The sequence below is a fragment of the Dromaius novaehollandiae genome, chromosome 9, assembly GCF_036370855.1.
Source record: "Dromaius novaehollandiae isolate bDroNov1 chromosome 9, bDroNov1.hap1, whole genome shotgun sequence".
Lineage (NCBI taxonomy): Eukaryota > Metazoa > Chordata > Aves > Casuariiformes > Dromaiidae > Dromaius > Dromaius novaehollandiae.
The window spans coordinates 30942327-30955710 of record NC_088106.1 but is presented as its reverse complement, the minus strand read 5'-3'; the positions used below and the strand labels follow the sequence as shown (position 1 = coordinate 30955710).

Below are 13384 nucleotides of genomic sequence, written 5' to 3'. Positions count from 1 at the left end.
CGGCTCCCCCGCCCTCTCCTTTCCCCTGGGAAGCGAGCGGGCCTCGACGGGCCGGGCCGGGCACCAGCCCGGAGGACGCCGGGCTGCGCGCGGGGAGGCGGCACTGCGCGGGGGGCAACGTGGCGACGCCGCTGTGGGAGCGGGAGCGAGAGCCCGCCGCGCGCACAGCGGAGACTTCCTCCCGCCCCTGCCAGCGATTGGCTGGCACCGGGAGGCCTTGGGCACGCCCCTGCCGCGGGATTGGCCAGCTGGGGGGAAAGGCGTGCGGCAGTCGGGCTGATTGGCAGGGCGGCCCCGCATCCTAATTGGGGGAGAGGGCGCTGCGCTCCCGCCCACGGGGGCGCTTGACGGGTGACAAGCCCCGCTCGGTGATTGACAGGGCTCTCGCGGGGCGGGGACCGCGGGTGGAGTTCCGCTCCCGCCCCGCGGCAGCCGGGCGGGGCGCTCACTTCCGGCCGCACCGCGGCCGCTGACTGGCCAACACGGCGGCGTTCGTCCCGCCCCAAGGAGTGATTGGCAGGCGGGGGGCGGGGAGGCGGAGCGGCGCCTCTGCAGGAGGAAGCGGCCTCGGCGTCGTCGTCGCTGCCGTTACTGCCCGTGCCCGGCGGGATGGATCTGTTCGGGGACCTCCCGGAGCCGGGGTCCTCGGCGGCAGGTGAACGGGGCCGCGGCGCCCGCCGCTGCCGGCGGGGGGAGGGGGGAAGCGCGCGCGCCGGCGGGCCAACGGCCGCGGCGCGCGCCCTGCCCTTCCCCCCCTTTCCCCGCGCGCCGCTGGGGGCGGGGCCTCGCCAACCGCCCGTCCTCCCCGCGCGCCCCTCGGCGCTGCCTGGTCACGTGCCGGAGGGGGGGGGGGGGCAGCGCCCGGCGGGGGCCTCAGCCGGGGGCGTCCGGCCGCGGTGGTGGGAGGGCGGGGGCGGCAGCGGCGGGGCAGCGCCTCCGGGGCCCCCTCCCTTCGGCCGCGGGGGTGGGCCTGGAGCCCCGTGCCGGGCAGCCCCCGGAGGCGGCGGGACCGGGCAGGGCCAGGGGACCAGCAGAACTGTGTTTCTTGCAGGCGGAGAGGCTTAATTGCTGACGCGAGTCTCAAACTACTCCACTTTATTGTGTAGCTAAAAAGTAGTCTTAGGTAATGGATCTCTCTTCTTTGAAAGGTTCCGATATGCCGATTTAAACCGAGTCGTTTTGAGGGATGTTACTAAACTGAAAGCTTGAGGCTGAAGCGCTTTTTTTTTAGTTGCTGCAGAAATAACTAGGCATTAGGGTGATTTCTTGCTTTGTGGCCTGAGCTATGACAGCACTTTATGTAATTAGTAATTAACTTGCTGAAAGGCAGCACAGCAGCTGTAAAGAGCAGGAGAAGCCCTTTTTTTTTTAACTAGATAGCTGGTCCTGACTTTGAACAGCTTATTTTCAGGAATGAATTCTGACAGGCCAGGAAGTTCATGTATGTCCATGGCAAAGCTTTAAGTTGATGTTTCCAGTAACACTTTGAATATAATGGTAAATCTCGGCTCTTAACTGCATAACACTGAATTGTTGCAGAAGGGAGTGCATCCACTTGGCAGTGGTGAGGGCTAAGGTCTTGCAGACTTTGGAAGATAGACAGGAAGAGCTGAGAAGGGTAGTTGAACGAGCATCTGTAGAAGTGCCAAAACCACTGGAGAAATTGCAATTACTCTTTCCTTCTCAGATGTGCTTAGATGTGGAGTGTTATCAGTGCAGTTTAGGCTACACTGAGCCCATTGCCCCTCACCGCCCCTGTGCTGCTGTGGATCGTGGATCTGTGGAGATTTGTAACAGTGTTATCTGAAATAGTTTGATGGTTTGGGCCCCTCCTGTCCTATAACGCGTTGATTGGGCTTCTGATAGTAGTTAACAGAAGTTGAGTGGATTCCTAGCAAAAAATCACTGTTTTTTGAGATTAAAGTTCAAATCATTGCCAGGCAAGTGGTTTTGCTTGTGTGGGAACTGCTTAGATTAGAGATGGAAGAAGGATAGACACAGCTTTTTTCTGTTCTCTCACCTGTGCTCCCTTGGGATAGTCCTTCCAGAAACCTATCCCCTGAGTACCTGCAGCAGGTTTTTGACTCTGCCCTGATATTTTACAGGGAAAGAAGCCCAGAAAGGGCCTCTGCTTTTTGACGATCTCCCGCCAGCTAGCAGTGCTGACTCAGGTATGGGTGCTCTGTTCCTGGTTTCTGCATTTAGTTTGGCTTCCTGTGTTTTGCATCAGCATCTCTTAGCTGAAACTTGTATAAACTCTTTTCTTTGTTAAATAGGATAAGGACATTCAGGTTATCAGTGCTTGTGTGCAGAATGTTTGCTTTCCTCATCTTGTGTTTTTCAGATAACCAGAACCTTACAGGCATTCCACATAAGTATTCCCCGAAACAAATGTTGGTGTAAGGACTGAGACTGCCCTCACTGCCTAGTAACAGAAGTTGAAATTTGGCTAGATTTGCTAGACTGGCATTGTATAGTTGCTGCACCTGGCGAGGGGCATACAGAGAACTGTTCTTTTAACATAACAGAGGTTTTTAGTTCTTCTCACCTTTTTATTGTGCCCCAGGAAAAGGAGGATCTTTACTTTTTGATGATCTCCCACCAGCCAGCAGTGGTGACGCAGGTAAGGACCTTTGTCAGCCTGCCCAAATCTCTGCTGACCTGCCCTTCTCAATAAAATGCGCTGATAGAGCTTGTTGTATTGGGAAGGTGGTGAGTTAATTCAGGGCAGGGTTGGCAGTTTTTCACCTCTTCTCTGCTGGTAGTGGTCATCTGTATGTGCCCTGATTATTTAGATCTGGTCTCAGAAGTACATCCATCAGATGTCTTCCAAGTGATCCCCTGATATCTGTGCCTGAGAGCTACCTGCTGTGGAAGTGAAAGTAAATGTATGCTTGCTAAGAGTGAAGACAGTGCTGGCTGAATGTTAGCACTGCCTTGACTCTTACTGCTTTTCTCCCATGGGTGCAAATTGCCTCCAGTTACTAGCCGTGAATTTCTTCAAAAACCCCGACTGTTGGTCTGGCAAGGCTTTCCATGTTTGAACAAATGTTTGTTAGCAACTGGGAGGAGACCAGATAATTCAGTGTATCATGTGGGAGCAAGTCTCCTGATGGAAAAACCTTGGGTTCTGATGTCATGGGAATCATATTTTACTTCCTAGCTTTAATTTATAACCTGTCTTCTGAAATCCCTAACTACATTATGTACTTCAGAGCAATAAAATATCGTTCCTTGCATTGCGGCCACGATTTTTTGGAGCAAATAATAATCATAAAAACTTAGAAATTTTCCAATATGAACGAAGTGTTAACATCCTTAGTAGTTAACCATAATAAGAGCTGGTAGCTAAGAAATGAATGACAGGTTGGTGGGGAAAATCGACCACCTGCCAGTCAGACTTGTCCCTACTGTTGCTCATGTGTGGTTGCACAATTTTAAGTGATCAGATCAGTGCTTGGGAGATTAGACAGTAATGTATGGGGCAAGGAAAATGCTTTAGCTTAAGTCTCTCCAGCCTGGTGTATTTTGTTTTGTGCCTGCAGGAAGTTTTTCGTGCATTTGTGGTCAGTTACTATGTTTCGGTTGAAAAGTAATAACTCGGTCATCTAATATTGTGCAAGCTTGTGAATCTGCATGCCTGGGAGAGTGCTTTGATATCAAAGCAATAGCTGCTGAATTCCTGCAAATAAAACAAAACTAGAAGTCTTCAGCTGTCTGCACTTCTGTTCCCTTTCAGCTTCCTGTGCTACTGAGCAGGTCTCAATAGAGAGCCCTGGAAAAGGGGAGAAGAGGAAGTCCTTGGAGGAAGAGAAGAATGGCAGGGAAGAGCTTGTGGAAAAGAAAGTTTGTAAAGGTTTTCAGACAGTTTGAAAACAAATGTACTCAATTTGTACTTTTGACATTGGGCTGAGTAAGTCCAGATCAAAGCTAAGCTTTGGTTCTTCAGTATGCTTGCAGTTTCAGCCTCTCAGGGAACAAACTGCTGTGGTGGTCTGTGAAAGCCCCTTGAGTTCTCTGGCACTCTCTGCCTCTCTTATCTGAGGGTTCTTACCCGTCCTGCTAAAGTTAACTTGTCCTGCCGAAGTGGCCCAGAGTCACAGAAGTTGAGTAGCGGGCGTGCTGGCGTTCAGAGTGTAAGTTCCTGTGCAGCCCGTAGAGGGATTGGTTATGAAACTACTGGAAGGATCAATCCAGACCAATTTCTTCTGCGAGATCCACAAATCTCTCCATTGAGGGGCTGCTAAGAAAGCCAGAGAGACTCGCTTTCGCATGTAGCGCGTTTGACATCAGTGCACATGCCCGTGTGTTATGCTCGGCTTTGGGAATAGGATGTGTTCAGTGGTGCAAATGAAACTAAGTTTTTTAGAAACAGTGAACTTTGCTTTCTTATTCTAAGCCTTCTCTTTAAGGCTGTGCTTGTTTAATCTGCAGTTTCAGTGCCATGCATTCCTTTTTGGTGCCCTGCATCTCCCTTTTGACAAGAGCCCAGTCTGATGCCTTGCAGTATTGCGTGGACACAGCTGCCTGTCACAATAGGGGCAAACTGCTTTTATAGCTGCTGACCTTGCAGGCACTTAAAAACTCATGTTACGAAGTATACCGTGTTTGGCAGAAGGTGCCAGGTGTGCTGTTACAAGGCAAGGGGTACACTTTGCTGCAATGCTGGGAGTTATTCTGAAAGCTAAAAAGTGATTGCTGATTTGTTGCTTCTTAGCCTGAGCTGATGAAGGAGTTTGATTTTGTGTGCATGTGTCTGCTTTGTTCCCCATTAGGGTCAGTGGGCCTTCTTGGACTGAAGGGCTATGTGGCAGAGAGGAAAGGTGAACGAGAAGACATGCAGGATGCACACGTCATCTTAAATGATATCACTGAGGAATGCCAGCCTCTGCCCGCCCAAATGTAAGTGGGTCCAGACTTTCAAAGCCGGAGAATCAAGCTGTGGATTGCAGCCATCACAAGGAGGTGAAAGAGTTCCAGTTTGCTGGAGCTAAGCTGTCACAGCTAAGCTGCGATACTGATCCTTTTTGCTTTGATACTCTTTGCAGCTGATACTCTTGACTCTAACCTGCTTTGTGGTGTGTGTGTATGTCAGGCTTCTTGTCTGGGAGACCTGAATTGAATCCTTAGCCTGTCTCTGTGTTCCTGAGCTAATTACTCATTTATAATCTCATTCTGTATCTCCCTTTGAGTTACTGAATTACTGAGCACCACTGACCTCACAAGGATTGTGATGGCCTGATAACTCTGAATATTGAGCCTCTGTTGTCTGAACTTAAGCATGGACATTTAGAGACCCTCAGTTTAATTATAGCTAATGGGTCCTTGCCTTTGGGGTTTCATAGTGGGTAAAATGCTAATTGTGGCAATGGAGAACATGGATACTTGAAGAAGAGAAACATGAATGTCAAAACTTTCTCATTTAATGAGTTTAAATCTCTTAGCAAATAATATATGTTTTAAAGGAACACTCTGAAGCATCATCCTGATGCTGTATTTAGCTTCTAAATTAAAGCTCCTGAGAGCTTTGTTTGCTGAGGGATCTGAGTTTCTTGTCTGCAGCATCGTTGCAACAAGTTTCAGACATGCAAAGCTGTAGGATCCATTAGACTGATGTCTGCATAGTACTGGGGAGTTGCAGTGCCCTCGATGTGAAGTCTTTAGCTGCTCCTATGCCAAGCTGTGGTCTGTCCTTCTGTCTTCTGTCCTTCACTTCCAGGTGGGGAAGTTAGGAGAAAGTTTTTAGTACTTGTACATGTAAATCAGGTAAATGCTTAAATGTGCGAGCCTAGGCACCTACAACTTTTGTTTATGACTTGCAGTGCAGTGTCTCTTTCCCTTTAGCTCAAGCAGGACAGGGTATTAGGGAAACAAACATTCTCAATCTTATCTTCCGGCTAACAGGCTTTCTTAGCCACTTTTTATTACTATTTGCTCCTTCACAGCACACGTGTCTCATACTTCGCTGTTTTTGATGGCCACGGGGGAGTCCGAGCCTCAAAATTTGCAGCACAGAATCTGCACCAAAACCTGATTAAGAAATTTCCTAAAGGTGAGAGGAGTGGAATAGGGGAGTGTGGGACAATCATCATCTTTTATGCCTTGACTTTGTGGCTGTCACTTGGGGAAATTAATTTGTTTGAACACAGTTCTAAAGTTCCCACTGCTTGTCACAAAGAGGCTTGTGTGCCTAGAGACCATGCTTTGTCCTGTGGAAGAGGGTTGGAAGCCTTTTGGCACGAGGGTATAAGTAGCCAGGTGTGAAACGCTATGCAAGTGTTGAGATGTGCTCTACCAGTCTCAGGAGTGCCACTTCATGAGAGGAAGAATAAAAGTAGTCCCCTAGGGAAGAGGGATGTGGTGTCATAAACTCTGCGCTTGTTAGCATGCAGGTCTTCTGTAGTGTGAGCCCAGGATGTACACTGGCAGCTCTGCGCAGGGTTTGAGAGAGATACTACCATATTTAACATTGGATGAGGGAAGGATGGGATTAGCATAGGTCAGAGATGTTTTAGCAGGACCATAGTTGCTGTTTTCCTTGTCTGACAGGTGAGGTAGTCAGCGTGGAGAAAACTGTGAAGAGATGCCTTTTGGACACCTTTAAACATACAGATGAAGAATTTCTAAAGCAGGCATCCAGCCAGTAAGTGTAAATGCTTCACATGCGTTTGTATTTCGTAGCCTGCATCTCACAGGCCTGTTTCGAGTGGGGCAAAGGGAACTTGGAGTGGTATCTATGCTTTGGTGAGACCTCAGTTGGTCACATACAGCATAGCTGTGCCAGCCTGTAACTCTGCCCGCTGGCTGGGTGTCTGCTAGAGTTTGATTACCATGTGCTCTAATCTTATTCTGTGCTACAGGGTCTTTAGGACTATTGCATGCCTAATACATGTTGCATGGTAAAAGAAGGGACCAAAACATGACCAAGAATCTTACCAAAACATCTTTTATTCCTTCTTTTTAAAGACTTAACACATTGCTGAAATGACACTTCCCATACTGCATGAAACAGGGTGTCTGTCTCTGTTGATGACATCAAAGTGTGACGGAGGGTATTTGTAGAGCAGTACTTTGCAGGCTATTGCGCGTGGCCTTCCTCAGAGTTGCTTTTGTGTGAGCAATTATGTGCACACCAGGCTGGAGCACATCCCTGAAGTGGCGTTTTCAATGCCACCTTTTGAAAGATAGCCTCCCAAATTAAGCTTAATCTTTCTTTCTTCACTACTTTTGAAAATAGGTGTGTTGGTGAAAAGTATCTCTCATCTTAAAGTTGTTTCTGATTAACTTTTCTGCTTTGTTTTAAAAGAAAGAACTACTTTCTGTGGGAGTAATGCCAGCTGATCTCCCAGCTGGGGTTTGAGTGCAAACACGCTTACCTTTTCTCAGTCTCTGCTGAACTGATGTACTAACTATGGTTTAGGACTAAGGAAGATGCAGATTGGGTTAGAGTACTATCACTTTATTACTGGCCTTTTACATTTTTTCCCCCCTATTTCACAGTGTCACCTCTAACACAGCTGGAGAGACTATTGATACACCTAGTTCTGAGATTCCCTGCAGACTTTCAACTTTAAGTAAATTAAAAACTGTCTTAATCTCTTAAACCTAATGAGTTAAACAAGATTGACTAGGCAAAGGGAAAAGGGTTCCTTGAATCTATTAAAGCAGTATCATTCCCAAACTAGTCTCCATTTGGTCAGAAACATGACTTACGACAAAACTGCTATTACAGGATTGCTAGTGATAGCTGTATTGATGGCATCAAAAGAAGTGAATGGTATTCATTCAGCTGCACCTTCAAAATAGGAAAGAAAGGACAAAAAATTTCTAGACTTCAGTCTCTCAAAGCTAGTTTCAGTAAAGAATGGCATCATAGCTGGGCTTAATTATGGGAAGGACCAGTTTGGCAGCTGTAATCTGAGAAACACTTCTCATTTTACCCAGAGCTCTACAGGTACAAGCTTAACTACAGTAAGTGAAATATCAGGAGAGTGACTAAACTAGTGGTATTGCTAGTAAGGTGGGGTGTTGAGGACTGAAGCATGTAAGCAGATGTACTGAGGGACAAAGGAAGAGAATGAAGAATAAAACTCTGCTCAAGTCCTGACTGTTCCTTCCTTTTTCTGCAAAGAAGGAGCCTCCCGAGGAGGGATTTGGGTTGCTTGTTTGGGGGCTGAACCTCTTCCATCTACAAATGAGCTTTCCCTGGAGCGAAGTGTGGAGAGAGGAAGAGTGATGTGGGGAGCATGGCTGGCAATAGTTGGAGCAATTTGGGCCCTGGCCCTTTGAGAAGCAGAACAGAGCGTCAGCACATTTAGAAGCTGGTGCTTTATGTAGCTCCTCCATGTTTATCCAGCTTGGTATTTATGGCCAACAGTTTCCCTAGCTGCTCACTCACAGCATTAACTTCCAGGTTGTGGCTGGGAGCTTGTGCTAGCCGACTGCTGAACGTCAGTGTGTGCCTCTCTGAGTCTTCAGGAGCACTCTGTAACTAATTTCTTAAAAACTGTTTTCCCCCTTAGTAATCTTATTTTTGCTGCCTTCAGGAAGCCAGCGTGGAAAGATGGCTCCACAGCTACTTGTGTCCTGGCTGTTGACAATACTCTCTACATAGCCAACCTTGGGGACAGCCGGGTAAGTGGAACAGAGAAGTTCACAGCTGGCACCTTGATTCTTCCGAGAGCCTTATTAACTCTGAAGGGCAAGGTGGTGGTCTCATGAGATGTTCCCAGTTCCTGTTAGCTCCCCGATGGTTCCTACAAAGCAGCTTCTTTGGAGGGGGAAACTCCTCTGTGTTGTCTCCTCTAGTGCAAAACAACTGTGTGTTAGCTCTCTGTGGGTGGTGCTAAATATCTCACAGTATCCACTACTGTTGCCTTCTGTCATGTTTACAGGCAATTAATTCAGGGAAGCCGTTGCAATCCCTATGTACTCCATACCAGCGAGATCAAAGTTACCATTACATGTTTAAGCTAGTTTTCATTTTATATGTGCGGAGAGCCTGACCTGGGAACTTAAAGCTCTCTCAAGCCATTTTTTTGCTGCATTTTTGCTGTTGTTTACTCACAAAGGTCTTTTGTCAGCACAGGCGATTCTGTGTCGTTACAATGAAGAGAGTCAAAAATACGCAGCCTTAAGCCTTAGTAAGGAGCACAACCCCACACAGTATGAGGAGCGTATGAGGATACAGAAAGCTGGAGGAAATGTCAGGTAAGTGCTCAAAGGTGATGAGTGAGCAAATCTAAACCCAGGCCCAGCTTTGGGTGCCTGAACACTGAGTTTCTGGAGTGTTAGGTGAGCCCACACGCTTGCTAGTGAGAGCCCAAAAGGAATCGCTTGCTGCCTGCTGGAGGCACAGTGATCCCTGATATGTCTAAGGATTCAGTGACTGAGTGGGTCAGCGGGAGGCTCATTTCCCAGGAATTTACAATGGCAACAGGGTGCTGTACTGCAAAGGCAGGAAGCTGAACCTAGTGCTCTACCCGCATGAAAGCCTGACATTGTAATACAAGCACGGGCATGCTTAAACTTGAGCTAAATACTTGTCTTGGTGGGTTTTTTATTTTATTTTTCAGAAAATATTGTTTGCTGTGCATTGTGATATTGAACACAGTTCATTTCCTACTTGCAGCATGTTTTCCCCCCTTGTCCTGAAAGAGGGGGAGCATTTCAGAGAACATGAGTGGCCCCACGTGTCTGTCCCCATGGCAGTGCTTTCCCTGTTCTGTCGCCTTCCTCAGCAGGGAGCAGTCTGCAGTTGGTGCAGTTCCTCTGGGGGTTAGCTGCTGTGCTGAGGCTGTTAGAAGTAGAAGGGAGGTTTCTGGAGCTGGAGTGGGGTCATCTTAATGTTGCTGTGTGCGTAGGTGTGTGTGTATGGCTGTTTGGGCAGCAGGTGCTAAATGCAGCAGCTGTATCTGATTTCCCTGGTTAGGTTTTCTCCCTTCTTTGAAGGCCATTTCTGGACTCGATACATACTCTGGTTAGTGGCATCTTCTCAAGGAGGGGCTCAGTGCAGGTGAAGTGTCTTCTGTTTTTATAGCCTGCTCTCTGCTGCAGAGGTAGAATGCCCCCTGGGCTGAGAAGGGGTGGGCTGAGTCCTGTCGTGTTGCCATGCCTGGAGAGCCGTGTTCCTTTATCTCCAGACAGCACATGCCACTTCTAATGTTTAGCACTGATCTATCTTTGCACACAAGAAAGATGGGCTAGTCTATTAGCTCTTTTCAGAACTGAGGGAACATCTCCCCAGCTGCCTGGGAGCCTCTCCCACTGGTAGTAGTTCAATATTTTGGACCCAAGAGATAAGGAGTGAAGAAAGGCAGTGTGTGAGCATCAGATCTGCTCTCTGGGAAGTGCCTTGCTTCTACGCTCACAGGGGTGGTTGGACTAGGAGATGGACAAGACTCCGTCCTTCCAGACTGCGCACAGTAGCCTTGTGAGGGGAGAAGATGCTTGATTGTTGGGAAGGTGGAGTGCGGGAAGCTGTCTGTGCGGGGAGGGGGCAGCACTGGCTTAATTAAAAAAGTTTAACAAACAAAATCGCTCCCCAGGATGTTTTGGTACTTGGGTTTCTCAGGAGCGGTTGTTGTGATCAGTGTGTAGTAAAGATCAAGTGATCAGGAGAAAGTGCCATGGCTTTCACTCCTCAATGTTTGGCTGTTGAACCAATCTACAGGTGTTGGTGTTCTGACAGGCAAGCGCAGGAGGGGCTACTAGCTCAGTCCTGGTGTTACTTTTTGTCATTTAAAGCTTCTGTTGAAATGTACTTACTAAATATCTTACTAAAAGCTAATCTGTAGATTCAAGCCTCTGCTTCCAGCTCAGCATGTAAATCTTACTTCCCTGGCTTGCTAGGCTGGGCAGGACTTGAGTTAGGGCAGGGAGAAAGAAAACAACCTTGAATTCTCTTGTCTTCTTTTCTTCCTCCCCTCCTCCATTTGTTTGTGTGAAGCATTGGGAAACATGCAGAAAGTGGTGGAGACTTGGAAGGGAAGATTTGAACTTGCCTGGGAAGTGTGGCAGGATTGGTACAAGGCAGCTAAACACCCTGGAGAAGAGCACCCTATCAGGCGGTGCAGCAAGGAGCTCTGCACACGCATGGGGGGCTCTCGATATTTTCTTTCCTTATCCAGGGATGGAAGAGTCCTGGGAGTGCTGGAGGTTTCCCGCTCCATTGGAGATGGCCAGTACAAACGCTGTGGTGTTATCTCTGTGCCAGATATCAAACGCTGCCAACTCACACACAATGACAGGTAAAGCGTGCCCAAACAAAAGGGGGTTGCTCTTGCTCAGAAGCAGCACAAGCTGCGCGACCCCATGTGCCTTGCTGTTAGGGCTGAGGCATTTCAGACTAATTACACAGAATTAAAAGATGCTCTTGATTCGGTCTCTTTGCTCTAATTCCTTATCAGTGTAGTGTGGATAGTGCTGCTGCCTCACTCTGCCAAGTTACTGTGAAGGCTTGTGTTGAATAAACGGGCCTCACAGTAACGATGACATACATAAGCCTTAGACTTCCTGCTTGCTCTGGATAACTTCACGTGCTGGTGTTCAAACAGTTGGTAAGGCTTGAATCCTTGGTTCCCTATCTTGTCCATGTGCCATTTCTAGCAACCTTGATGCGTGCATACACCACTGCATTCAGCTTTGATTTTGAAGATTTGAGATGCTTTCCTAATAAGTGATTGGCAATGATAAATTGCTGTGAGCTTTCAGGTCAATGCGGCCCTGAAGGTTCTCTGCTGAAGTGAGAATGTAACCCACTACTGCCACTTTTTGCACTTCATTAGTGTTTCCATATCAAGAGATGCACTAAAATATTTGTAAAGATACTCTGCATGTCAGGCCCTGAAAGGATCCTCAGGGACACCTGCTACTCTCTTTAAAGGGATGCACTTAATGCGTTAAGCCTGCTGTATGCCTCTGTTTCCTTGCGCTAGCTACTTTGCAGGTAAAATATGCAATTGAAAAGGACTCAGAGGGAAGAAGCAGTTTCTAAAGGAATAACGGAGCTTTCCAGCAGGGCCCAGGGACATTGTATATGGTCTTGGATGACTGTGCGCTGTCAGTAGGTCCCTCAGGATATCCTGATATAGGTCTGACGTTGCTTGTCTAACTTCATGTATTTTGAACTGCCTCAGCTCTATGAATAGTAAGTTCTGGAATATCAGGGGACTTCCTGGTGCCCCAAGGGATTTTTCAGATGAGCTTAATGGCCTCTTCCCTTTGGATTGGAGTGTGGCTGCTCATAAAATAGGCTGGAGGGATTTTGCTGCAGCTAGGGAGTCAAAGATTCAGCCTTACAACCTGGCTCTGTTTCATTTCCAGGTTCATCCTGATAGCATGTGATGGCCTCTTCAAGGTCTTTACACCGGAAGAAGCTGTGAACTTCATTGTGTCCTGCCTGGAGGTGAGGAGAAGGCAACTTGAGGGTGTTGGTTTACTTGTGTACTCTTTCATCAGTGCAGGAGGCATGAAATAGGATGTGACTTGCTTCCTCCAGGCTAAAAACAAGCTGAGCAATGAGCGTGTGGCACAGAAATGCACTTCTGCTGGGGCTGATGAGAGCTATGTGAAGCTCTGCAGGGCTGTTTCATATATCTGGGGTTGTCCTTAATTGTTTTGCTTCTCCGTGCTCGGAAATTCTCAAGTGCTTGTGCCTACATACTTTGCTGGGAGCAATCAGTGTCATCTTTCCTCGTTCCAACAGGATAAGAACATCCAGACGAGAGAAGGGAAACTAGAAGCAGACGCTAGATACGAAGCTGCGTGTAACAGACTGGCCAACAAGGCAGTGCAGCGAGGGTCGGCAGACAACGTTACAGTCATGGTGGTCCGGATAGAGCACTGAGCGATGAGGTGCAGCTGCGGGATCCCAAGCTGTTTCTGGCGGATGTAAGGAAGGGAGAAGTCAGTGTGCGTGCGTGTGTGGCTGGGGGAGGGAGGGTCCTCTTGGATGCTCTTCAGTGTAAATAAAGGTCTTTTCTAATAGTTTTAGTTCATTTGGCCAGCAGTGTTTTATAAATGGCAAAGGCTGCCACAGTGGGTCAGCCTGTGGGGAAATCTCTTGTCTTGTCCATCCCCGCTGTGAATGTCATGACAAACCAAATAAATCCTTTTGGTAAAGGTGCTGGCAAGAGCAGGCATCTTTGCGTTTGAACTACCACCCGTTCAAAATGGTGGCAGTTTTGTTGTTTGTTTCCTTATGCTTTGTATGAGGCCCTGGGAGTGTTTTGAGCATTCAGCACCTGGTGGGAGCTCCAGGTCTGGCTGTACCGTGTGGGTTGTGCAGTACCCTAGGCCCTCTGTCTGGAACCCAGTGTTAGCTATGTTCTTAGTGCTGGGAAATAAATTGTTCAGTTCTGGAACTGGTTCTTGAGGTTGCATG

The 13384-nt window shown here is 48.0% G+C and overlaps 1 protein-coding gene across 4 annotated transcripts; it reads left to right on the top strand.

Annotated features, from left to right (window-relative positions):
- The first annotated feature begins 480 nt into the window (after positions 1-480).
- On the top strand, positions 481-13126 carry ILKAP (ILK associated serine/threonine phosphatase). 4 transcript variants are annotated; one of them, XM_026109356.2, is made up of 12 exons: positions 482-655; positions 2106-2171; positions 2567-2623; positions 3740-3856; positions 4776-4902; positions 5946-6052; positions 6550-6643; positions 8547-8634; positions 9089-9210; positions 11130-11249; positions 12325-12406; positions 12707-13126. In XM_026109356.2, exons 1-12 carry the CDS (start codon positions 610-612, stop codon positions 12845-12847), a joined length of 1167 nt encoding a protein of 388 aa, XP_025965141.1. In that variant the 5' UTR covers positions 482-609; the 3' UTR covers positions 12848-13126. The 4 variants fall into 4 exon arrangements, with proteins under 4 accessions (XP_025965143.1, XP_025965141.1, XP_025965142.1 ...); XM_026109357.2 differs by lacking the exon at positions 2106-2171; XM_026109358.2 differs by lacking the exons at positions 5946-6052; positions 6550-6643 and having other exon boundaries at positions 481-655.
- The last annotated feature ends 258 nt before the right edge of the window (positions 13127-13384 follow it).